The 26,020-nt window shown below is 41.7% G+C and overlaps 2 protein-coding genes across 3 annotated transcripts in view; one reads left to right on the forward strand and one right to left on the reverse strand.

Annotated features, from left to right (window-relative positions):
• USP5 (ubiquitin specific peptidase 5) overlaps positions 1-17,774 on the reverse strand; it is a 31,286-nt gene extending 13,512 nt beyond the window's left edge. Inside the window, exons 1-11 of one of the 2 annotated variants that reach the window (XM_070742053.1) lie at positions 17,534-17,774; positions 13,947-14,072; positions 13,715-13,778; positions 12,840-12,973; positions 12,128-12,273; positions 11,698-11,882; positions 9,179-9,273; positions 8,299-8,492; positions 6,337-6,408; positions 1,542-1,623; positions 1,296-1,421 (exon numbers count right to left, since the gene is read on the reverse strand). In XM_070742053.1, the coding sequence (XP_070598154.1) occupies positions 1,296-1,421; positions 1,542-1,623; positions 6,337-6,408; positions 8,299-8,492; positions 9,179-9,273; positions 11,698-11,882; positions 12,128-12,273; positions 12,840-12,973; positions 13,715-13,778; positions 13,947-14,072; positions 17,534-17,641 (1,332 nt within the window). In that variant the 5' untranslated portion in view covers positions 17,642-17,774. The remainder of the gene's footprint in view (positions 1-1,295; positions 1,422-1,541; positions 1,624-6,336; positions 6,409-8,298; positions 8,493-9,178; positions 9,274-11,697; positions 11,883-12,127; positions 12,274-12,839; positions 12,974-13,714; positions 13,779-13,946; positions 14,073-17,533) is intronic. The other variant, XM_070742052.1, reaches the window with a different exon arrangement.
• Positions 17,775-18,070: 296 nt separating this feature from the next.
• CDCA3 (cell division cycle associated 3) lies at positions 18,071-25,763 on the forward strand. Its single transcript, XM_070736160.1, has 6 exons — positions 18,071-18,371; positions 18,464-18,609; positions 18,758-18,893; positions 23,240-23,518; positions 24,414-24,535; positions 25,393-25,763. Exons 1-6 carry the CDS (start codon positions 18,350-18,352, stop codon positions 25,534-25,536), a joined length of 849 nt encoding a protein of 282 aa, XP_070592261.1. The 5' UTR covers positions 18,071-18,349; the 3' UTR covers positions 25,537-25,763.
• The last annotated feature ends 257 nt before the right edge of the window (positions 25,764-26,020 follow it).

The following is a 26,020-nucleotide window of genomic DNA, read 5'->3' on the forward strand; positions in this document are numbered from 1 at the left end:
AACAAGGAGTGAAAACAGGAGGAGAAGCAAAAACAACCCACACACGTATGATACAGGAGGTTACAATATACTGTACTGTATAAACAAGGCTATCTCAAAATTAGAAAAAATATACCTTCTATCTTTCATTTATTTTGGTTATATGCGCCCTGCTCCACGAGTTCAAGTGATATACAATGTACTTCCTTCTCCCAACTTCATGCTAAATCCTATTACTATCTATCATTAGCTTACATTAAAAAATGGCTGTCATTTTTAAAAAATAGAAACAAAATTAAGAATGATTTCTGTATAGTCTATTGGCACAAACAACAACAAAATGTATCTCAACAAAGAAAAAAATGACAAAAGGCAAACTTCAACATTGTCTAGGAACACAACAAAAATAGATAATATTTTCGGGTATTGGTTTAAGATTTAATACAGATTAACAGGCCACATTTGGGGCACGATGATGGAGCTGAAAAAATAAAAATAAACGGTTTTACATTAAGAGTGAATGCTGGTAACTTCCAAGTCTAACAGCATTACATAGAATACACTATACTTTTTGTATGATCGCACATTTTGAGCATTTACCTGGTGATTTTCCTGAACAAAATACAGTACACAGGAAACATACATAGATAGCAACATGCTCATGAATTATAATTTTTTGCAGCATTTTCTCTTAATCTACTCTCAACTAGCTTCAATCAAAAGTAGGAGGCAACTCCTGTATTGGCTAAGGTGCTTTCCAAGTTGCCAGTACTTAGATTAAAAAAACCCCCAACAATTACAAACATTGGAATACTGGAAGGATCATGAACAAAGTGGAGCATCTGATACAGCCATTCTAACCTTGGAAAATATCCAAGCTTGGTGCTTATTTCAAGGGAAAAGAAGCAGTAAAATGCAAACCGCTTTCAAAGGTAGCTAGTCTGTGAGCATCAAGCTTTTCACTAAGGAATCTTACTGATCTATATGCCACTTTGTCCTAGGACCCCCTCATTTAAGTCACACAATTTAGGGATGCATTCCAGAATAAAATACACTGTGGAATGGCTGTGCTTTTGGGGGATATTTCACCATTGAACCCCAGAGGGGATGCTAAAGCAGGCTTTCCTGCAGTTAAACAAGCCACATTTTATTTCATTAGCAACATTGGTAGTAACAGCTTTCATGTCAATTATGTGCTAGAATATTTGTCTTGTGTATATTTCCTCATGCTTCCAAGTCATCAGCAGAAGTAAAGTCCTATTCCCATTTTGAAGACAATAACAAGCAATGAAACCCTTGCCCCTTAAATTTGCTACCTCCACCATGTTAATGAAGTGCAGGAAGAATTCTTGAGCATCTTGCTGCCGATTAGTAGAAAATTCTGGATGACCTTTGCCAACAAGAGATTTGAACATGCGTGGGGCTATGCCATCTTGTATACCCTGCAAAGGCAGAAAAGTTCAAATGAGCCTGTAAAATGAAATTTCCCATTCCCTGGGTAAGTGTTAGCCACAATTGACCCCACTTTCCATTCCCAAGGACAATTAACCTGTCAGCCCTACCTTCTGATCCAACTGTTGTTCTCCAGTTGAAAGAGCAGGTTTGGAATATTCCCCCGAAAGAAGCCCATGGCCAAGCTTAGCTCTGGAAAAGCAGGGAAATGTAAATTAATCCTAAGAGGAACAAGATCGGACGAAGAACACTACAGCCCACTGCAGTTGCAGGGAGCAACACGGGTAAACCCTGTTTACCCAAACAACTATTTTCCATGTCTCAAACAATTTCCAAAGAATCTTAAGCAATATGGCAATCAGTACAATTTGAAAATAATTTTTAAAAGTTCTCCACCTTTCTATTGCATTAGATTTGCTAGTTTTCCCCTCTAAGAAAACAATGTACCGTATATACTCGAGTATAAGCCGAGTTTTTCAGTCCAAAAAATGGGCTGAAAAACACAACCTCGGCTTATACTCGGGTCATTGACAAAGTCACCACAAGAGGGCGCCATTGCTTAAGCCAGAGCGAGGAGGCACCAGCTTTTTCCCCCTCTCGCACACGGTAGGAGCTGTGGGAAGGGTGGGGCTGGTGCCTCCTCTCCCTGGCTCAAGCAAAGGAGCCAGCCAAGTGCTCCAACCGAGGGGAAAAAAGCAATGCGAAGCCGGTGAGGTCGTGTGTGTGTGTGTGTGTGTGTGCGTGCCCCCTCTTCCCCCCCATGAAAAAAGCCAGCTACCTCTTTGAAGGAGTGGGTGTGTGGCCAAAGTGCCTCCTTTTTTCCCTTGCTGAAACCGGGAGGCTTTTTTTTTTTACTCCCTGTGTGTATTTGTCAACAGGTTTACCTTAGCTATTCCTTGCTCTCTCTGCATTGCCCTTAGTTGGATTAAAAAGGCCCCCTGCTGTCAGATTCTCCTCCCCCTCCTTTGAAAGGATTTAAACTGTTTAAAAAATGGTATTTTGTGGTAGTTGCTGTCCTTTCTTGGATAGGAACTAATAAGGCAAGAGCTAGACAGGAATTCCTAAAGTGTGTTTGTGGATCTTTAAAAGTTGCCTTTTATAAAGTGGGTTTGAGAGCAAGTTTCAATTAACAAGTATGAGGGGAAGCATTTTACATATTTTAAAAATGAGTTTGATTCTTAATAGGACCTGCATATTTAGGATACAAAACCACAAGAGCTGTCTGTGTTTTGCAAGTTTTGCTTGTCTCACTAGTCTGTCTGTCTGTCTGTCTGTCTATCATCTATCTATCTATCTATCTATCTATCTATCTATCTATCTATCTATCTATCTATCTATCTATCTATCATCTACCTACCTACCTACCTATCTGGTTTTCTATGCTGATAACCTCACAGCAGCTAATGCTGAAGCTCTGTTTGGATATACAGATTTATTTATTTATTTATTTATTTATTTATTTAATTAATTAATTAATTAATTAATTAACTGGATCTGTATGCTGCCCCTCTCCAAGGACTCAGGGTGGCTCACAGCATATATAAAAACAGAACAATAATGTAAATCCAATTAATGATGAGATGATGAGAAGGAATCCTGTTTTAAATTTACAGAGCTAGTTTACTGGTTTTCTTTAAAATAAATATTCTAAAACATGTAATCTTCTGATGTTTCAATTAATGTAATTTTATTGGTTTCCATTTTTATAAGTTACCAGTAGCCACTGCATTTTCTAACCTCGGCTTCTACTCGGGTCAATAAGTTTTCCCAGTTTTTGTGTGGCAAAACTGGTGCCTCGGCTTATACTCGGGTCGGCTTATACTTGAGTATATACGGTATGTGGATTACCTCACTCAACTCGTTTTATTTTAAAGAAACACAGATTAGCAACAAAATCCAGGATTCATTTTGGGCAGCCAAATGTCTAAAATTTAATGACTGTATGGAACATGTGGAACATCTAGTGAGTATGTTATTGTTAAGTAATGTTTTCCATTTTGCTTGTGGAGAAGTCAAAACATTAAGAGTTTTATATAATCAGTCCTACTGGAGTGAATTTTGTAGTTATACACATGTAGAAAAATATGCTGAAGATAAATAAGCAAAGGCATGTTAATTTTTTAAAGAACAATGCATAACAATATTGCATTTTGAGTTACAATTTAGAGACTATTTTTATTTTCAGCATAATCAACTTTTCTCTACATCCATTTCTAGATTTGGATTGTGCACAATTTGAATAGTTTAACATTAAATAATGGCACTATGCTAAATCTTACTTCTCTTTCTTGGGGTTTGCCGAATAAACTCTAATGGCTAGTGCCTAAGGAAGGCTACCATTTACAAATCATAATGACTTTCTTTATATAACATATTAATGATAAACAAAAAAACCCATGATTGTTTAGGTTCAGGATTTGTTCACCTGTGAATTGGGATGAGTAAGAAACTGGTTTGGTTCTGGTTTCTCAAACTCATTTTGAATTACTGTGTTTTCCCGAAAATAATACAGTGATCCCCCGCTCGTTGCGAGGGTTCCGTTCCAGGACCCCCCGCAACGAGCGGGTTTTCGCGAAGTAGCGCTGCGGAAGTAAAAACACCATCTGCGCATGTGCAGATGGTGTTTTTACTCCCACAGCGCTGGCGAGGAGCCGAAGATTGGGGGCGGCGCGGCTGTTTGCCGCCGGCATGGAGGGCTTCCTAGCAGCCCCCCAAACCCGGGTTGGGGGCCCGGGGGGCGCTGGCTCTCGGCGCTTTCGAGCTGAGTCCGGGAGCGAATTCGCTCCCGGACTCAGCTCAAAAGCGCCGATAGCAAGCGGCAAGGAACGGCTTGTCCACGCCGTTCATTCTCGCCGCTTTCGAGCTGAGTCCGGGAGCGAATTCGCTCCCGGACTCAGCTCGAAAGCGCCGAGAACGAACGGCAAGGAACGGCTTGTCCACGCCGTTCATTCTCGCCGCTTTCGAGCTGAGTCCGGGAGCGAATTCGCTCCCGGACTCAGCTCGAAAGCGCCGAGAACGAATGGCAAGGAACGGCTTGTCCACGCCGTTCATTCTTGCCGCTTTCGAGCTGAGTCCGGGAGCGAATTCGCTCCCGGACTCAGCTCGAAAGCGCCGAGAACGAACGGCAAGGAACGGCTTGTCCACGCCGTTCATTCTCGCCGCTTTCGAGCTGAGTCCGGGAGCGAATTCGCTCCCGGACTCAGCTCGAAAGCGCCGAGAACGAACGGCAAGGAACGGCTTGTCCACGCCGTTCATTCTCGCCGCTTTCGAGCTGAGTCCGGGAGCGAATTCGCTCCCGGACTCAGCTCGAAAGCGCCGAGAACGAACGGCAAGGAACGGCTTGTCCACGCCGTTCATTCTCGCCGCTTTCGAGCTGAGTCCGGGAGCGAATTCGCTCCCGGACTCAGCTCGAAAGCGCCGAGAACGAATGGCAAGGAACGGCTTGTCCACGCCGTTCATTCTCGCCGCTTTCGAGCTGAGTCCGGGAGCGAATTCGCTCCCGGACTCAGCTCGAAAGCGCCGAGAACGAATGGCAAGGAACGGCTTGTCCACGCCGTTCATTCTCGCCGCTTTCGAGCTGAGTCCGGGAGCGAATTCGCTCCCGGACTCAGCTCGAAAGCGCCGAGAACGAACGGCAAGGAACGGCTTGTCCACGCCGTTCATTCTCGCCGCTTTCGAGCTGAGTCCGGGAGCGAATTCGCTCCCGGACTCAGCTCGAAAGCGCCGAGAACGAACGGCAAGGAACGGCTTGTCCACGCCGTTCATTCTCGCCGCTTTCGAGCTGAGTCCGGGAGCGAATTCGCTCCCGGACTCAGCTCGAAAGCACCGAGAACGAACGGCAAGGAACGGCTTGTCCACGCCGTTCATTCTCGCCGCTTTCGAGCTGAGTCCGGGAGCGAATTCGCTCCCGGACTCAGCTCGAAAGCGCCGGGAACGAACGGCAACGAACGGCTTGTCCACGCCGTTCATTCTCGCCGCTTTCGAGCTGAGTCCGGGAGCGAATTCGCTCCCGGACTCAGCTCGAAAGCGCCGATAGCAAGCGGCAAGGAACGGCTTGTCCACGCCGTTCATTCTCGCCGCTTTCGAGCTGAGTCCGGGAGCGAATTCGCTCCCGGACTCAGCTCGAAAGCGGCGAGAATGAACGGCGTGGGCGGGCGAAGGGCGGGCGGCAGCGAGGAGTTTGTGTGGGCGGTGGGGAAACTCCTCGCTGACGCCAGCAAGAGGGGGAAGACTCAGGGAAGCTGCCCAGCAGCTGATCTCCCAGTTGCCATCTACGCATGCGTGCCCACGGGCACGCATGCGTAGATGGTATTTTGACTTCCGGGTTGAAAAATAGCGAAGTACCCTGTTCGCAATGGTTGGGGACGCAATAAATGGGGGATCACTGTATATCCCCTGAAAATAACCCTTCTTTGAAAATATTTAAATGCATCTGCAGCCGATCCCTGACATTTCCTCTGGTCAGGGTTAGGGAGACAGAGCTGGAAATCAGCTAAGGCGACAAGAGGAGCCCTGTCTTTCTCCCCATGCCCCCAAAATAAGGCCAAACACTTATTTTGGGGTTCAAAAGAATATAAGACAGTGTCTTATTTTCAGAGAAACACGGTAGAAATATACCATTATCCTCTTTTCTAAATCTTACACTGAAGTTCACAAAAAGAACTTTCAAAGAAGACATGCCCACCAAAATTATATTGAGGAAACATTATTTGCAAAAATGGATACATTACATAAAAAAGAAAATAGGTCTTTCTCTCTGCTTTTTTAAAAAAAAAATTGACATGGGCTGGAAAAACGAGAACTGAGCAAAACCCAATTGACAGATGTTTCCTTCTACAGTCCCATCTGTTAGAGAACATCATTAATATAGAAATGGAAGCTCAACCCCTTTAGGATATTACTTACACCTGGGTACTGAAGTCTTGTGTAGGATCTGTAGGAGCACTTTGGAATATTTTCTCTAGTTTGTCTACATACCTATGAAGAAATTTTTTTAAAAATTCAGCAACTAAATTGTTGGAAAGGTCAGAATTCAGAGTCTGGGATACAAATAACATCAGTTGCAGTTTACAGAAACATATACTGAGGAGACCCAGAAGAGTATAACAAAATCTCTCTCTTGGCTTGTCTTTCACATTAATGAAGGCTTCCTTATGTTTGCTCTATTTATGCACCAAATAAAGGAATCACTTCATCAACATCATTTTTGTTTTGTTTTGGCATGTCTGTCTTAGAGCAATGTGGGACACAATAAAAGCATAAGTTTTAAGCTGTATGGAGATACTACACTGCTCAAAAAAAATAAAGGGAACACTTAAACAACACAATATAACTCCAAGTAAATCAAACTTCTGTGAAATCAAATTGTCCACATAGGAAGCAACACTGATTGACAATCAATTTCACCTGCTGTTGTGCACATTCAACTCTGTACAGAACAAAGTATTCAATGAGAATATTTCATTCATTCAGATCTAGGTTGTGTTCTTTGAGTGTTCCCTTTATTTTTTTGAGCAGTATATTTTAAAAACCAAGGAAGTGAAAGAGGCTTCAAGGTCGCTACAAAAAATACGTTCAAATTTGTACTTAATTACTATTATACAATTCTACTTAAATTGGGAACTGATAAATTGATCTCGGCAAGCAAATGATTTATCTTGACATTCTGAAACATAGAAGACACTCCTTGTTATCAGTTGCTATGTACAGTGTTCCCTCACTTTTCGCGGGGGATGCGTTCCGAGACCGCCCGCAAAAGTTGAATTTCCGCGAAGTAGAGATGCGGAAGTAAATACACTATTTTTGGCTATGAACAGTATCACAAGCCTTCCCTTAACACTTTAAACCTCTAAATTGCAATTTTCCATTCCCTTAGCAACCATTCAGATTATTACTCACCATGTTTATTTATTAAAGTTTATTTAAAAAAATATTTATTAAAGGAAGACGAAAGTTTGGCGATGACATATGACGTCATCGGGTGGGAAAAAACATGGTATAGGGGGAAAAACCCGCAAAGTATTTTTTAATTAATATTTTTGAAAAACCGTGGTATAGACTTTCTGCGAAGTTCGAACCCGCGAAAATCGAGAGAACACTGTACAAGTGGCTTCTATTTAGATTACTAGAAAGAAACTGAGTACAGTAATACCTCATGATACGAACTTAATTGGTGCAAGGAGGAGGTTCGTAAGACGAAAGGTTCGTAAGACGAAACATTGTTTCCCATAGGAAACAATGTAAAGTCAATTAATCCGTACAACCAAAAAAACCCCCGCAAAAAAACGGCTTTCGGCGACTGCTGGGAAGCCGCGCGGCTGTTTTAAAAGGTGACAGCCGGCCTGGGGGGCTTCCCAGCACCCCCCCGAACCCGGGGTTCGGGGGGGTGCTGGGAAGCCCCCCCAGGCCGGCTGCGACCTTTTAAAACAGCCGCGCAGCTTCCCAGCTGTCTCCTGAAGCCGAACGCCAAAGCCGAACTTCCGCGTTCGGCTTCGGGAGACAGCTGGGAAGCCGCGCGGCTGTTTTAAAAGGTGACAGCCGGGCTGGGGGGCTTTCCAGCAACCTCCCGAACCGAACCCGGGGTTCAGAAAAATTTTGCCTCTTCTTACGAACTTTGTTCGAGTTATGAACCGGTGTTCGGGAGGCTTCTGGGAAGCCCCGCCGCCCGGCTGTCACCTTTTAAAACAGCCGCGCGGCTTCCCAGCAGTCTCCGAACGCCGGTTCGTAACTCGAAAAAAGTTCATAAGAAGAGGCAAAATTTTTCTGAACCCCGGGTTTGTATCACGAGTTGTTCGTAAGATGAGGGGTTCGTATCTTGAGGTACCACTGTATTTCTTCTGCAGATAGGAACAATAGAGACCCACTTACTTTCGTTGGAAGTCTGGTATGCTGAACAGCACCTGCACTACTGAGTTGAGATAGCAACTGTTTCCAAGGTTACGGATACCTGTATAGCCAGGGCCATACAGTGGTTTCAGCTGCACCCCCGACTCCTGAATCAACTCCCACTCTCCAATCCGCTGGTTCATATCAATCTCAAGCTCTGTCATTGTCTTGTCTGTCTGCATAGAGAAGAGATATATAAAATAATCTGAAACTGTGCCAGAACTTGGAAATAATTTCTTAACAGAAAGATTCAAAAAGGGCAATAAACAACTATTATGAATCTAAATGCTTTCTGCATTACATTCTAACTGGAGACTGACATTGCTAAATAATCTAGAATTTACGATACAGGAGGAAAGAGTTAACAGGAGCTGATGAAATCTCCTTCATTCATAACATTGCCTTCTATCTCATAGTTCCCAGCGACTGGTAAGATCCCACAGAGTTGGTCTTCTTCAGGTCCCATCAGCTAAACAATGTCGGCTGGCAGGCCAGTGGGGAAGGGCCTTCTCTGTGGCTGCCCCGGTTCTCTGGAACCAACTATCCCCTGAGATCCAGACTGGCCCCATTCTATTGGCATTCCGAAAAGCATTGAAGACCTGGCTTTTCCAGCAGGCTTGGGGCAGTTGATCTCGCAATTTGTGAGATCCGGCCTGAATGATATATATGTATGTGATTTTTTAAAACTGGTTTAAAAAAATATTTCATAATGTTTTAAAATGCATTTTCTATATCCTGTTGTAAGCCACTCAGAGTCCTTCAGGAGTTGGGCAGTATAGAAATACAATAAATTAAAATAAATTACCATGAGGTTCTTTCAGCATCTACCACAGCTAGCATTCATTCTATGATCTCTTCTCACCTTTTGCATTTTAAGCATATCGATCCCAAAATGTGCCAGGTGTTCAGCCAGATTGGGGTCTAGAACCATGTCATCCTCATCGTAAGAGTAGACATCTACAAATGAAGGGAACAATGGAAGAAATCAACCAACATCTCACAACCAGTATTTCTTGGAACCAAAATGACATTTTGCAGGAAAAAGACAATCTATTCCTGCAGCCTTCCCACATTTAATCTTAGGGATTACTTTCTGTTGTTTGAAAAATTATAACGTTAAATATTAAAATGGAAGAACCTTCAGTTTAAACAACTTTTCATGTTTATGTACAAGCTGACAGTTTTAACTATCTCACCCTGTCCACCATTATAAGTTTTAACATATAAAATAAGTTGGCAAGGGTCAAAATAAGTCAAGATAAGTTGACAATGGTTGTTTATAAATAGTTGTCAGAAAATATAAAAGTAAATGTTCCAAAATATAAGGAGGTATGGAATAAAAATTTAGATTATCTGGTACACAAATACCAGAGTGTTATTTGGGTATCTAGATTTCCAATAGCCATAGCTTTAAAATTACAAGTAATGCAAAAATATTGTTTTAATTGTGGATACTTTTTAAGGAAGATACTGGTGGGTTTAGCTAATTGCTGGCATTGACCCCACTCAAAATACAGTTTGAATAGTAAGACAAAAAAATATATACAATTTTTTCTTGAGTATAATATTTGGAGTAAATATAAAGTTCTTCCACGGAAATTAATTCAATTATTTCACTCAAATTTTATGTTCATTTAATCATAAAATATTTGACTTGTCAGCTTCAGAATCAAACTTCAACAATCTATAATGAAGATCCAGTTCATAGATAAATTGTAAGTTTTTCAAATTCAGTCAGGTCTCTCAGTATTCTTCCTGATTTTTTGCAATTATTTTAATACTACACTACACCAAATGAGTAATCTTGACTATTGTAAAGTAAGAGCTTCAAATGTCCTTGACATTTTAACTCCTGATGTTTTTTTCTTGAGGTATTTTTCTTGATGTACTTTCACTGCTGATACTTCTATTGCCAATAGAAATAGAGAAGGGAAAAGAAGGCATTCTTTTCTTGACCCCTTTAGTATAAAAACTATTGTACTAAAAATTAATTCACTATTAGTCGGGTCTTAGATCTTTATAAATATGCTGTATTGAAATAAAAAAGGCACATTTGCGTTTTTCAAAATTGCAAAAACGATAGACTACTCCAAACTGTAAAAAGCCTTTTCTGCATCAAGAAAAAAAAAAGGTTATTTAAAATTTTCTAAAATTTATCTTGTTGATAACGTTCAGAAAGTGTCTGATATTATATCTCAGGTATCTCTTTTCGTTCTTTCAATTATACAAATGTCTGAAAATTTCACCACTCTTTCTACTGTTGAGAGTCTTGATCGGAAGTTATTTTTAGCAACCACCACATATATTAGATTACATGCTTAATTATTTTTTAATTAAATATCTTAATTCTTAGTAGCAGCATTCATATTGAGAGTTAGATTTTGTATTTTTATTTACACCCACATAATTACTACATTCATATATACACACACTGTATATATACAGTGTTTCCTCGATTTTCACGGGTTCGAACTTCGCAATAGCCTATACCATGGTTTTTCAAAAAATATTAATTAAAAAATACTTCGCGGGTTTATTTCTATACCACGATTTTTCCTGCCCGATGACGTCATACGTCATCGGCAAACTAATAATATTTGCAAATAAATAACAAAAATAATAATAATTGTTAATAAATAATTATGTTTATAAATATCAGAATCACTAAGTGTCTTATTCAAAGGTGAGTACCAGTAATAATGGTGAGTAAATGGTTGTTAAGGGAATGGGAAAGGGTAATTTAGGGGTTTAAAGTGTTAAGGGGTGGCTTGTGATACTGTTCATAGCCAAAAATGGTGTATTTACTTCCGCATCTCTACTTCGGGGGAATTCGACTTTTGCGGGTGGTCTCGGAACGCATCCCCCGCGAAAATCGAGGGAACACTGTACACACATACATATATACAGACAAATTATACAATTTTTGGAGCACATCATATATTACATGCATTTTATACATGTACTTTTATTAGCATCTTCAGAAATGGATCCACTAACTTGCAAAATTCATTTATTATTTTCCTGTTTCCCAGAAACTGGTTGGTCACATTTAGCAAGGCAGCTGCCCAACAAGGCTACCACTCCCATGAAATTACAACTATGTAGATTTACTGTTCTTCCCTGACAAGGAAACAGGAGATTGAAATTAGAGGGAGGGATGGGTAAGACTGAATTGGATAAGACTGAACTTGAGCCTAGGTAGCTAAGTTGTACTATTCTCTCTCCTCCTTCCAGGCCCTATCACCATGGTGCTAGCTGAATAGAAAGGAATGAATCCCTCAGTCTTCACAGAATGTAATATAGGAACAGAAATTCAGCAATTCTCTAATTGGGAATCCTAAACTATTCAACAGTGGCATCTGCAATTAGATTTTGTCTTACCAGCTCCATCAGGAGTGATGGTTCCCAACTTGACAGCCAAAGGATAACCAGTTTCTCTATAACGTTCCACAGCGTGGTTGTTGCCTCCACTGCCATCAAAGTAACGCCGTCCACACAAGATGGAGCCATCTGTCATGTTGAGCCAGAGGTTCTCCCGCATGTCACACTTGCTGCATTTCCAGCCACTGTTAATGCAAGCAATTAGGCAGTATAATTTCATCAACCACTACAATTCTCTCAATTCTGAACGATTCTCAAGCCTGACTCAATTTTGTTAAACGTCTCAGATTTCATTCTACATCTTCTGTTGAGCTTACCTGCTTCTATTTAAAATCTGGAAGGAAAGTGCAGTAAGTTATGAAGGAGCTCCACGTTTGGAAATGGGGGGGGGGGGGGAGAGAAAAAACACTAAGGAACACCATCAACTCACCACGGAGGGATGCGGATACCATTCTGGAGCTGCTGAAGAGAAAAGGCATGCCTGGACACACGCCGAACCTCCCCATCCCAAGCCTGTACCTCCTGTTTACGGGAAGCAGAATCTGCGGTCAGAATAGCTTCAATTGCACTAGAAATCTGGAATGCCAAAAAAGAAAAAGAGAGTCAGACTTCCAAGGCCTCCTAAAATATCTACTATCAACAGAGATTAAAGGTCTTACATACCATTTTAACAAAAAAAAAAAAATTCCCCATACATCCAAGGCTGATGCACCACATAAACTCTATCTCTAGTGCAGTCATGGTGAACTTTTTTTCCTCAGGTGCCGAAACAGTGTGAGTGCCCACACCCATAGGTAGGGCAAAAACAGCTTTCCCCACCCCCGAAGGCCCGAAATGGCCTGTTTCCCAACTTCTGGTGGGCCCAGTAGGTTCGTATTTCACCCTCCCCAGGCTCCAAAAGCTTCCCTGAAGCCGAGGGATGGTAAAAATGTCCTTTCTCCATCCCTCCAGAGGTTCCCTGAAAGCCAAAAACACCAACATGCACGTTGGAGCTGAGCTAGGGCAACCGCTCACGTGCCAGCAGATATGGCTTGTGTGCCACCTGTGGCACCCATGCCAGAGGTTCGCCATCTCTGCTCTAGTGCAAAGACAATCAGACCATTTGGTTCCTTTTTCTCTCCTGGATGAATCACTGTGCTTACCCTGTCCTTCACCATATCTGGCAGACCATCTAGTCCATCCTGAGGGATATCCAAATGCTCTGGTAAAATAACTATTTTGACATGTTCATCATATTCATATTTCTCTTCTGGGAGGTCAAATCCCCCTTCTACACCTATCAAAACAGACATGTAGCAGTAGCAGTTGAGAAGTGTTAAGAAACAACATCATAAACTCTGGGTGCTGTGAAATCTTATGTGAACTCTCAAAATGACTCTAGCAAAGAGCCATACTCCGACTTTGCTTCTTTTCTACGTTGCCATGCATATGGAGGGGTGAGGCAGCTTTGAAGAATGTAGAATGTTTTCCTCTACAGTGCCAAACATAACGGCGATAAGGTTCATGAGAACCAAGGTCAGCTCAATGTGCTTGAGCTTTGAAGCATGTGGAATGTTTTCCTCCACAGTGCCAGACATAACAGTGATAAGGCTCAGGAAAACCAAGGCCAGCTCAACGTACTCTAGCAACGGCAGGAGGGAGTAATGAGAAGTTCATCGCCTGCTTGGTTGATTGACGTGGCCTGTGACACAAGGGGGGTGGACAATGTCTATTCTTTCATTGTACCAAAGAACGGGAATTATTCAGAATTGGTTTCACATTTGAAAGTGCCGATATGATGTACCCAATAAAATGGATCTTTGAGAAAAACCACAGCCTCAAGAGTCCTGAATTGCTTGTGCACATTACTCGGAACCATGACATCTTAATTAAAGAAGATGCCAAATGATGCAAGCTTACAGATAAAAGATAAGCAGGAACATGAACTCAAATCTTCTGACAGTCTTAAAATGAAAGTCTATCCATGTTTAGGATTTTCTCCTACAGCATAATAGAAGAGCAAGTTTAATTTTTTTACCAATAGCTAGACGGGTTGGTTTCTTCCGGGGAGGATCACCAGCACTGGAATTATTTTCTTCTTTCTAGAGAAGAACCAGAAGAGAGTTAATTAGCAAGCCAACCATTCCAAATGTCCAGACTCTGGGGCAGCAAGAAAGCACACAGCAGCATCAATTTCAACCATCTTTCTTCCTCTGCTATGAAATTTAAACAAGCAAGTTCTCCAGAAGGCAAAAAAAAGTTGCCCTTACCAATCTACGTATTTTCTTGAGATGTAAATAGACCCGCTGGCCTGTTTTTTCATAATGTTTTGTCACATACTGCTTTCCAAAGCCTAGGAATGTGTTCATACAGATATATATTCCTCCATCTGACTCCTACAGAATAAAAAAAGACATGACTTCAATAGGAAGGGAGCTCCACCAATCCCAGAATACCAAATTTTCAAGGCTCTGTATAAAAATGTTATAGACCAAATAAATTACTCAAATACATAATTTCATGAATGCAATTTACAAAGATCCCTCTTTATACTTTTCCAAATTCTATCAGGCACTGAAATTTCCCCCACATAATCTTGTATTAGTGAGATCCATTCCTTCTAAAAGCTAGTAGGTTAAGATAAAAAAATAGGTTAAGACATAAATATGCATTTGCAGTCATGAAATCTAGAAATTTGCATTTATATTTTTCTAGTTGTTCTGGATATGGCCACATTTGGATTTATTTGGATGTTCAGAATAGCAGGAAGAATCCCTTGGTGCTGTCACCTACAACTGACCAAATCTATTCTCAGCAATGGGGATGAAGCAGCTTGTTGCAATGATCCTTAGTTGTTCCTTATCAATAGGACGCTATAAAATTATTTCATATGAAGATAGATTCATTGAAAATTATCATCCATTTATTAACCTCTTTATGTGGTTCCTGATTATAATTATGCATCAATGCTATTGCAGTCACACCAGATAAACTGCTCTTAAAGTCTATGCTCCAGGAACTAAATGGCTACAGCAATTCAGTTCACAGATCTTGTTTGGCTACTGTAGATACCCATGACATATTCACACAACAGTAGTGCCTATTTTATTTATTTATTTATTTATTTATTTGTTGTTATTATTATTATTATTATTATTATTATTAATTAATTTATTAAATTTGTATGCCGCCCCTCTTCGTAGACCCGTAGACGTTTACCAGAAGATAGCCTCAAGTGTTTATATTCACATTTCTGCACCATTTTGCCACCTAGAAAAAATATGGGAAAACCATGGTCCATCAAACACTGCTGAACTAAAACTCCCAGAATATATTCCTATCGACTATGATGTTAGTGTGGTTGTTTTAGTTTAGTACTAGTATCTAAAGGGCACAAGTCCCCTATTCCAATGTAGAGAAAACAGCTGAAACTGAATGCAAAACCTCTGACATATTTCAATTTGGTTTGTGTAAAATATGTCCAGAATATAGAACATGTGGATTATTTCTTCTACCTCAACTGAATAAACATTTTATATGGCTACTGGCTTTTACTGGATGATGGTGCAGTCTATGGAGTAACAATATGACTGTTCAAGAGTTAACAGCAGGGGAAAGGAATACAATTCTGAACAGAATAGTTCAGATAATTCTGAACATTTTGTTTTTTTCTTAGCAATTGGACATCCTACCAAACTAGACATTGATCTTCAACCATTCCTCTTATGAAATCCATGTGGAATCCAAAAGCATTTTTAAAAAATAAACAGCATGAGGCATTACCGTACATTTTTATTAAAACACATGGGAGGAGGACAATGACAAGACAATAAGTGAGCCTGATAGACAGCAAAGAAAATGTCCACAGCATCACACTACCTATGCGTGCAAAACAGAGCTACAGTACACAATGTTAGTTAAGAATATAGTTGTTTCTATAAGAGCACAAACTTCAGTCCCTCAAGAGATGATTTAATATGATCATAAGATAGTTATAGTAGAAACACTCCAAATGATAAACATCTTATCATTTGTAAGAAATTATATGAAGTAACTCTTATACAATTATCCCAGATAATTCTTAAATGTTAATAGTGTTCATTGCAGTTTTGAAGGTTGCAGAAATGTTTAATAAAAGGAGCACTTCTATTACAGGAATGTCAAAACATACTCTTGCAGAACAATATTCTTCTTTTCCTAACTACCAACTCAGTATTTTGCATACATACATATACATACACACACACACACACACACACGTATGTATATAAGTATGTAATATATTTTTGCTGATAATGAAAATGAAGGGAGACTAGTATAGCTCTATTTCAAGCTATTTTGTTCTCATCAGCTAACTATACCCTTCCCGCCGGGATATGAACCTGGGCAGCCTGCCAGTAAGGCATATTTATTATACACACATTATATATATATTTATGTATGTATGTATGTATGTATGTATGTATATTGTTCTGAGTTCGGGTTTTGCCCCGTGTAATATTTTGCATGTCTATGCGACATTTTGGTGAAATCACATTCACCATCATTTCACATTCACCCATTTCACCGAAACGTCGCATAGACATGCAAAATATTACACGGGGCAAAACCCGAACTCAGAACAATCTACATACATATACCCGTGAAAATCTACGAAAACAAATATATATATAATTAGGACGAATTTGTCAGTGTCCCATATAAATTGCTGCCTTTCTCTCTGATACGATGAGCCCACAAGAGAAAAATTTACAGCCTGCTTTAAAAGGGAAAAGAAAAAGGAAATAAACAACAATGTGCTTAGAAATTATTATTTGGAAAGGAAATTCGACAGATCCTGATAGCAGGGGTCTAATTTATACTGAACTCTGGGAAAGGTAACTCCCCAACCCCACAAAATAGGATGCTTTTGCACTCTTCATATCCAGAAGAAAAAGGCTTCAAAGATGACAGGAGGATTTTAGGGGAACGATAGATGACTCAGTAAATCAAGCAAAGGTTTGTGAATCTTGCTGTGAACCTCAGTTCAGACTCGCCTTGTAGCCTAACCAGGCTTGCTTGATTCACTCTGGGAAAAAGAAAGGCGTGGCTGCCCAGAAGGTTTCTCTCCCAGCCAGCTACAGACATTTAGCATCATCGCCCATAACAATGGGAGCCATTCTCACATAGGCGTTAGAAGAAACTGGGTGAGGAGCTCATCCCACAGTGCGAAATTAGAGAGACAAGAACCACCTAGAAGGATAGAGAGAGCCCATGTGCCTGATTCAAAAACCAAAAGGGCTGACACGTCCCTTCCACCAAAGGCCTGTGGGATTAGCAGTTCCTGAGCCAAGGTCTGGCACGCAAACTAATGGGGAAGGGACTCCGTTTCCCATCATGCCCCGCGAGGCATGCCTAGATAGTTCCAGAGACTTCAGTAGTGCGGCGGGGCTCAGTCTTTTCACTCAGTGGGGCAAACCAGGCGCTAAGACTACAGGGCCCAGCATGCCCTATGAGGCTCTCGTCTGGTTCTACTTAAGCTGCTCTTTCGTGGGATAAGTAAAGACTGGCCATAGGGGCCGGGTGAATAAGATGACCATGACAAGCAACGCCCCACCTCTGCGATGGGATCTCGAGAAACTACAATCCCCAGAAAGCCACGTATTTTCCGAAAGAACTTGGCCGCTGAAACTCTCGGGATTTGTAGTATTCTCTCAGTTCCCTTATGGGGGATTTGAAGCTGATGCCGTTCCCTGGGAAAATACAAGTCCCGTGAGGCCTTGCGCGGGTCATATTACTTTCCCCGCCCGGTATGTCGGAGACTGTGAAGACAACAGAATCCCCCCCCAGACCCCGTCTTTTTCACATGAGAGCTTACCGGAGTGTCGAAAGAGAAGGCGCACTCATCCTTATGGACGCGGTCCCCGGCCTTGGGCACCCGGATAGACGGTAGCACAGAAAGTAGTGCCTCACTCAGCTCCGCCATGACAGCTGCTTTCTCCAACACCGCCCACAACGAACACCTACCAATCAGAAGACAACATACCCTGAGTTTCTCCAGCCAATGAACGGGGGCACAAAGAGAAGTGGGCGTGTACTCCGTAAATCCTTAGAGACGCAAGATAGTTTTGTTTGATTTGTCCTTCAAGTGCATATTTTCTTTAAACGGACACCCACTGCAGCCAATCAGAATTGCAGGCAAACGTTCTACAAATGAAAACGTTGGTTATGTTCTTAGCCCCGCCCCGATGTTATTAGTCTTCAAAATGAGAAATTGGGAGATGGGTATTTGTATTTGTCTAAACTAGCCAATGAGGTAACGCCTGTGAGGTTTAGCCTTCCAATAGATTGACAGCACTCTAGACCAATAAAACAACAGATAGAAGAGTTAAAATTATTTTCCAGCCAATCGCAAGAGGACAGGGAGGCAGAAAGGTAGAAAAGGGGATGTCGCGTTTTCAAATGAGCAGGGGGGAAAGAGTCGTCTGGGCGACTGACAGCCGTTCGCTCCAATCAGAGCTTGTCGCGGAGAGGCTGGCGGAGGAAGGCGGGAGATTCGAATGCTAGCCTAGTGGGCCCAAGCGAGCCTGGCCTTGGGCGACCCAGTCCGACAAAAGCGGAGAGGGTGCTTTGGGGCCGGCGGGCGGACGGGCAATGTGAGAAGACGGAAGGGCGGGTTGGTCAGACGAATTTAATGGCCGCTCCTTCTCTCGGAGGTAGAAGACCGTTTGGGTGTCTGCAAATAGGGGCTTCCGCTGCGTCTTGTGGTCTTTTTCCTTGGGTTGTAAAGCTGATGGTTGTTTTGCAGGATCCCGGCGTTCCCAAACTGTTGCCATGGGGGCTTCTGAGAGTTTCCTAGCTACGCCCACCTGCACACCTTTGCTGAATAAGCACCTGAAACATGTCAATGACCCGAGGTCACCTACTGCTGGGATCCCGAGAACACCCATTGAGGTATTTGGAAGCCTGTCTTTCAGAACAAAGGATTTGCTTTTTCCCTCTTCCCTTCCCTCCCTAGGCCGGGAGGAGAAGGGCGGCCTATAAATCTAATAAATAAATAAATCCGCTGTTTTCACTTCGTTTGCTTTTCTCTGCTTTTTAGGTAGAAGGTTCCCCCAAAGACAACAGGCAAATTTCCAAACAAATGGAGTTGGTAACCAAAAGTCAGCTTGAGAACTGGGATCCTCGTTCCCCAACACCAGGAATTTCACGCACGCCTCTAAAAGATGTGTTGGCTGGTAAGCAGGGATATATTTTACAGCATTATAGCATATAGACTTATATACTGCTTCATAGTGCAGTTTACAGAATCAGCATATTGCCCCCAACAGTCTGGCTCCTCATTTTACCCACCTCGGAAGGATGGAAGGCTGAGTCAACCTTGAGGCAGTGATGAGATTTGAACTGCTGAACTACAGCTAGCAGTTAGCTGAAGTAGCCTGCAGTGCTGCACACTTACTACTGTGACACCCTGGCTCTTATTTTCTGGCCTAATCTTTTAAATCAGAACTGCTATCTGGCTGGCTGGCTTGCTTGCTTTAATTTATATGCCAAACAGACTATGGGTGTGCTAGTGGTTGATTACAAATGAAACAGGATCAGCGGTGAAATGTACTTACTTTCCTTACTGGTTTGGAACTGCACGCTTGTGCAGGTGTGTGCTTTTTCATTTGTGTTCTGCTCGCATCTGTGCTTTTTGTTACCCTCTGTGCATGCATAGAATGTTTTTGAGCTTGTGCGGAAGGTTTAAAAAAAAGAAAATGGGAATGTCCAGGCAGGTGGGTTGCCTTACACTGCCTTTGCCACCAGTTCTATAAACTACCTGCAGCTGCCTTTACTACCGGTTCTCCGAACCACCAGCAGCCGTTGCTACTAGTACGCCCCTACTTGGCTGAACCGGTAGCATGTCACCCCTGGACAGGACTATCCTTTTATATATATATTTGAAGCTGTTATTGATTCCCTGCTGTTCCCATAAATGTGCTGATGAGTCTACTTTTCAGTTCATAGTTGATCCTATATCTCAGTTATCTTAACTATAAACTGGACTAAAACCCAAAAGATAGGGGTTAAATAAGGTCCAGGAGGGAAGTGTTTTTAAAAGGAAAGTGAACACAAGAACAAGGGGACACAATCTGAAGTTAGTTGGGAGAAAGATCAAAAGCAACATGAGAAAATATTATTGTACTGAAAGAGTAGTAGATCCTTGGAACAAACTTCCAGCAGACATGGTAGATAAATCCACAGTAACTGAATTTAAACATGCCTGGGATAAACATATATCCATCCTAAGATAAAATACAGAAAATAGTATAAGGGCAGACTAGATGGACCAGGAGGTCTTTTTCTGCCATCAGACTTCTATGTTTCTATGTTTCCATAACTTCTAGACATCTCTCGGGTATGAAGGTTGGTTATGTGACTTTGGAGCAGTCGCTCTTACCACCTGAATAGAATTATTGTTATTAGGTATTTATGGTGCATTGAGTTGACCAAAATAAAGGGAAAGAATAAAAATCTAACAATTTTAGTCTAGCATGATGCAGTGGTATAGTTAGTTTATGAATTAATGAGTTGGCCAAACTAAGAATATTTAGTTAAATTAATTAGTGATGGATGAAGCATTTTGCATGGACACATTTGTTAATATTCACCCTAAATAATCCCTCTGGCTTATTCAATTGAAGTCACCCACTTAAGTCTATGTGGCTCTAGATGGCTTACAATAAAATCAAAGCAGCCAGCATTACCTAACTACTGTTTGTAGTTAGTACTCTGAATGTAGCTTTTTTTTAAAAGCTTTTTTCCCAGTTCTAACTAGGTGCTAATTATGTTCCCAGCTCTTACTTTGCAGGCTCTTTCATTGTTAACCTCTCCAAATAATGTTTTTTCCAGCTCTAAGTCTTTGCAGGCTTTTTTCATTGCTCTACTTGCTCAGAGTAAGATTTTTTAAAGCCCTAACCAGGGGATAAAATAATGTGCGGAAGCTGACCAGACTAAGGATGCTAGCCAGATGAATACCTGGTAGGCGGATCCCCTCCCTATTTTCCTTCCCAAGAACTAAGGTGCATCTTATACTCCAGTGCATCTTATGGTCCGAAAAATACAATAATCACCCACACAGCTTGGAAACAGGATTTAACCCACATCTAGGGCCCCAAAACAAGTTTTCAAGGCCCTCTTATAGACTAATATCAGAGTCCAAAAACTTAAGAATAGTAGAGTGAGATTCTTCTAAGCAGTTTCTTATTGTCCTTCACCAGACAAGGCAAAAACCTTTTCCAAATTAAAGCAAAATATTTGCACCATTAAATATATATTCTTAAAAGCTACTAGGGAAGAAACAGTTTTAACATTGTCTCTCACACTAAACTTCATTGTCTTTTGCTCCTTTGGAATACATTCCCTCCTTCCTCGGAATCACAGTTAAATACTTGCGAAAGGTCCACTAGGGATGGGGCAAATCTAATCTCAGGGTGGGTGATGTTCTAAAGCAGGGGTCCCCAAACTTGGTAACTTTAAGACTTGTGGACGTCAGCTCCCAGAATTCTGGGAGTTGAAATCTACAAGTCTTAACGTTGCCAAGTTTGAAGACATCTGTTCTAAAAGGGATGGTGCCATAACAGAAAAAAAAATTCCTGGGCCTTGACAATTTGTAACCAATAGTACTCAGAAGATGTATTTCCCATCTTCAGGTAGGACAGGTAGAAACAATTGGGGAGAGATAGGTAACTCCGTTCTAAGCATGAAGGGCTTTAAAGATTGAATTGTACCTGAAAGCCAATGCTTATGAAGTAATGGTGTTGCATGTGCTGTGTAACTTTACTTCAGTAGTTGCCCACGGTTCTGCTTCCAATACACTTCATGGGTAGCACTCTGTAAAGTGCATTGTAGTAATCCAGTCACGAAGGCATGAGTGACCCTGAGCAAAGCTGCCCTGTCCTTCCCTTGACATAGTTGTGCAAATGCCTTCCTAGGCACAAAGATGTGCAAAGGCTTTTCTACCTAAGCTACTTGCTCTTTGAGCAGGAGCTCTGGATCCAGGAAGATAATAATAATAATAATAATAATAATAATAATAATAATAATAATAATATCTCCAAACTGCACACTCTTCTGCCTGACGGGGCTCAGGTGGTAATTAAGGGTCCAGGAAAGAAGGTCAGACACACATGGGCAGTGATATACAGCACAATTGTATTAAACACAAAAGGAAAAACTAAACAAAATGTCCTTATTCTTCAGGAGTAAACCACAGTTCTAAGCGAAAGTTCAGATAGATACAAAGTGCCTGTGAAGTGAAAAAGCAACCAAATACAAAGTTCACATAGCAGGAAAGTTCCAGGAGTTCTCCGAAGTCACGAGGCACGATAGAAGCAGTGATTCACAGGTTTCCCAACACCCACTTGCCTGAAAATGCTGGGTTGAATCCAAAAACACAGAGCAAAGATCTCAAAGCAGGGAACAGCAAAGCCATCCAAACCACACAGATAAACATCCACGGTTTGCCTCTGCCTCTGTTCCCTTTTGTAACTGTAGCCCTCATTATGGGGATCACACCCAAACACAGGTGACACCATAATCACCGTTGATAATCCCATAATTGAGCCCTACGTTGCATTGCTCTACAGCTACGCATATTGATTATCTGTTCGGCATTCGAATCCAGAGAAGAGAGGCTATCCAATGGGCTGCCTGCCAAGTCCTCTGGGCTGTCGGCCAAGCTTTCCTGGTTGTCAGCCAGGCTTTCACAATTGCTCTGTGACGCATCTCTCACATACATGGGAGCAGCAGCCGGCCCAGGCCCAAACACAACACACACTAGGCAAGACCTCCTTATCCAGAACCATGAGGTCCAAAATCCTCAAGCCATTCGTTCTTTCTTGGGTTGAGCGGATGCTTGTGGTACCCCACCCAAGCCCCCATAGTCTCCAGATGTAGAGACAGACCCTCAGGTGGCTTGGATGGAGACATATGGCAGACAGCATACTGATGAGACCAACCCCAAATTTTTTAGAGGGGAGATGTAAAACAGGATAAGAGAGTGTATTGAGCCCTATGGCATTTTGCAAAGGAGAGACTGCTAGTGGGATTTCATCCATGCCCTGTACAACAACACTGATTGGAACTGACTCTGGAGGGAGGAGACAACACTGCGCTCACCCATATCCAGCTCCTGAATCTGGTCCAAAAGGATACTATGGTCTATGAAATTGAAAGTCTGACAGATCAAGAAGAGCAAGGAATGGCTGCTTCATTTCCATCTTGCTCCCACCAGAAGTGATCCAAGTGTGTAATCAATGTCGTCTTGGTTGGTTAATTATGACTAAGATCAGCCTTCTATATGATCTTGACATCACAAAGCAAGAAGGATGGGTGGAGGAGGAGAATCATGTGCACAATTTTAACAGCCACTAGTGTCTTACGCATGTGCCCTGACCTCTTAGAGCTGAATTATGCACCATTTAAGACAGTGCTTACAGAAGGTCTTGTCCAGCAGAGGATAATGTTCTAATCTTTAAAATTTCCTTTTGGCGTGTACTATTGTGTAAATTTTCAATTCTGGAATTTGTTTTCTGTCTAGAAACCATAAACTACCCAATGAAGTTGTTTTGTGAAAACGTTATGGGAGAAAATAGAGAGGAAGAGCTACCTCGAGAGGAATCTCAGCATCAAGATCAAAAATCTGAATCCACCTTTGAAATGGAGGAGAGGACTGCAAGGAGCCCAGTTTCCTCTGGGGAAATTTTCCTGGAGGATTCTCAGCCAGCAGAAGAAGCGGGGAATGAGCAGTTGTTTCCCATGGTTTCTGTTGCAGCTGCAACAAAACCAATACAGTCTGCCCGCATCGTTCACTCTACAGGTGAGATTAATTGTTCCAAGTTGTTCAGAGCTCCATCACTCCTCCAACAGTGATCTTCTGAGTGGAGCAAGTCAGTTTGATCAACATTATTTCTGACACCATTAATGTTTAGTTATTGTCTTGCCAGTCTAAGCTGCTAATTCTCACGAATCTGGTACCCAGCTGCATTATGCAAGACACCTTCAGTCTCCAAGAAACTGGAATCTATGTTGGCTAGCTTTATGGTAGTCTGTCTCGGCAGCGACTGTGAGAATGTGAACTTAAACTGAGACTGCCACAACTAAGGAAGAAGAAGGAATATAGTGTAGTTATATTGTTAATGATGTTGGCAAAATTCAAATAAATTAATTCTTTTACTACATAAGGACAACATCCTCTGCCTGCTTAGGAAGGAAAGGTGGGAGGTGTGCTGAAGCTGACCAGACTAAGGATGCTAGCCAGATGAATACCTGGTAGGCGGAAACCCTTTTAGCAAAGGGTTCTCCGCATGGTTGCTGGCTACGCATGGCCAAAGGGGGCGAAGCCTAGTTGGGCTCCTGTACCATGGTGGGTGCATTTCTGCCCCCCACCCCCAGGCTCCAGAGGCTTTTTTTGAGCCTCCGGGAGGGTGAAAATGGCTTCCCCAGGCGCCGGAAACCCTCCCTGAGCCTCTGCATGTACCCCGCACTTGCATCCAAAACGGGCCACGTGGGGACTCCTGGGAGGAGAGGGGCGGGCAGGGCCAGCCAGGAATGGGATTTGGGGGTTCTCCAATGCACAAAATCTTAGCTAGAGGTTCTCCTGAGCCCCTGTGAACCCCCAGCAGGCCACTCCCGGGTATCATGGTACTTGAGCTTCTGTTCTGAAAAATAAGAAACGTGATGAATTTTCACACTCTTCTCTTCCTATTCCTCAGGGAACAAGACGGTTAAACGCAGAATCAGTAACAAAATGTTGGCAATGCCAGCTGGCACTGGACGTTCTCCACTTAGTATCCTTCATGGTGACAATTCCCCAATTTCCCTTGCTTCTCATCAGGTAACAATATGTGAGCAGAGACTTGATGTTATTCCACTAACCCAAATTTCTGCTTTGTTTAAAGTGCTTTTAGCCAGTTATCATTTTTGCCTGAAAAACAAAACATTTGGAAAAGTGGCAGACTCAAATCGAATATAAGCAAGATGGGGTGCTTTGTAGTTTTCTTGTTGTTTATTGCACCTTTTAAAGGAATTATTTTCAACACTGGTTTTCTTCAAGTGTGAACAAACTTTTCCAATTTTGAAAACATTGAGATTTGTAGAATATTAAAGCAACAAAATGGTAGACTTGCTCAGAATAAATTAGGGTTTTTTATCATTTAAAGTTAATTTATCTCTTAACTTTGTAGGAAATTTATTAGACTTTCAAAACTTTATCTTACCTTTAAAATAATTGGCAATCAATGAAAATATATTGTTGTGTTCATAAATTTCTTGAACTATGTAATTGACTTTGTCAGAGTGAAGTTCTTTACTTTTTCTAATCAATCTTCATATGTTTTAAATAAAAATAAACCAGATTTTTAGTGTACAATAAAATCTCTCATGTCGATAAACATATCAGTTTGTTGATAAAAGATATATGTGTACATGTTTTTACACATGTATTATTTATTTGTACCCTGAGAAGCTGTAATTTAAAACTTAGAACAGTTGCCTCTTGCAATGGGTGGCAGCTCAAAATCGAGTTTCGTGTATTCAGTGAATCCATGATTTTCCTCTCTACATTGTGCAAATTCAGGTTTCAGTAAATCAAGTTAATCATACTGTGTGAATACAAAACCTGGCTGCCATCAAATAGAACAGTCAAATAGGTCAGCATTTCTTCAACCCAACAAGATAATTTTTTTCTTCCAGAGTAAAAGGACTCCATCAGTGACAGATAATCAAAGAGAGCCAAAAGATGGAAACTTAAACTCTGGCCCCAACTTTCCAGCAGAGAGCTATGGTTGGGATCCCATGAATAAAGAGAATCGACAGTGTCGTTGGGCAGAAAATTAGCATCAGATGCTCCGTGGATTACCGCCCTTTAATATGAAGGTTTGATGGCTCAAATATGAAGACGATGAAGCAGCATGATTTTGCTTCTTGCCCATTTCCCTTGTGCTACTTTTCTCTGCCTTTGGTTTCCATGTTTAGATTCCACAGATTCTTCTGTGTAGCTACTATTTTTAAAAAGTGTCGTCTGGAATGTCTTTGCTTGGAAAATAAATCTCACTTTAAAATGAGCTTGTGGTTTCCGGCTGCATTATTTTGAACCCTTGGCCACAGTTGGTAAAAACTACCCCTGGAGTAACATCTGTTAGAATGGGGCTGAAACTGGTCTTTGCAGAAAGCTCATGTTGGATCTGGATTCCACAGACTTCAATATGGCTAGCTGAGGAATTCTGGGAGTTGAAGTCCACAAGTCTTAAAATTGCCAAATTTGGAGAGCCCTGGTAGAAGAACAGAATGTGGGGTGTGAGAAAATGTGGAAACTTCTAGC

Source organism: Erythrolamprus reginae, chromosome 2, assembly GCF_031021105.1.
Source record: "Erythrolamprus reginae isolate rEryReg1 chromosome 2, rEryReg1.hap1, whole genome shotgun sequence".
Classification (NCBI taxonomy): Eukaryota; Metazoa; Chordata; class Lepidosauria; order Squamata; family Dipsadidae; genus Erythrolamprus; species Erythrolamprus reginae.

Coding starts and splice junctions, on each gene's coding strand:
- CDCA3 (XM_070736160.1), top strand. CDS start 18,350: ATGGCCGCTCCTTCTCTCGGAG. Junction 18,610..18,757: donor TCCCGAGAACACCCATTGAG/GTATTTGGAAGC, acceptor TCTGCTTTTTAG/GTAGAAGGTTCCCCCAAAGA. Junction 23,519..24,413: donor CCGCATCGTTCACTCTACAG/GTGAGATTAATT, acceptor CCTATTCCTCAG/GGAACAAGACGGTTAAACGC.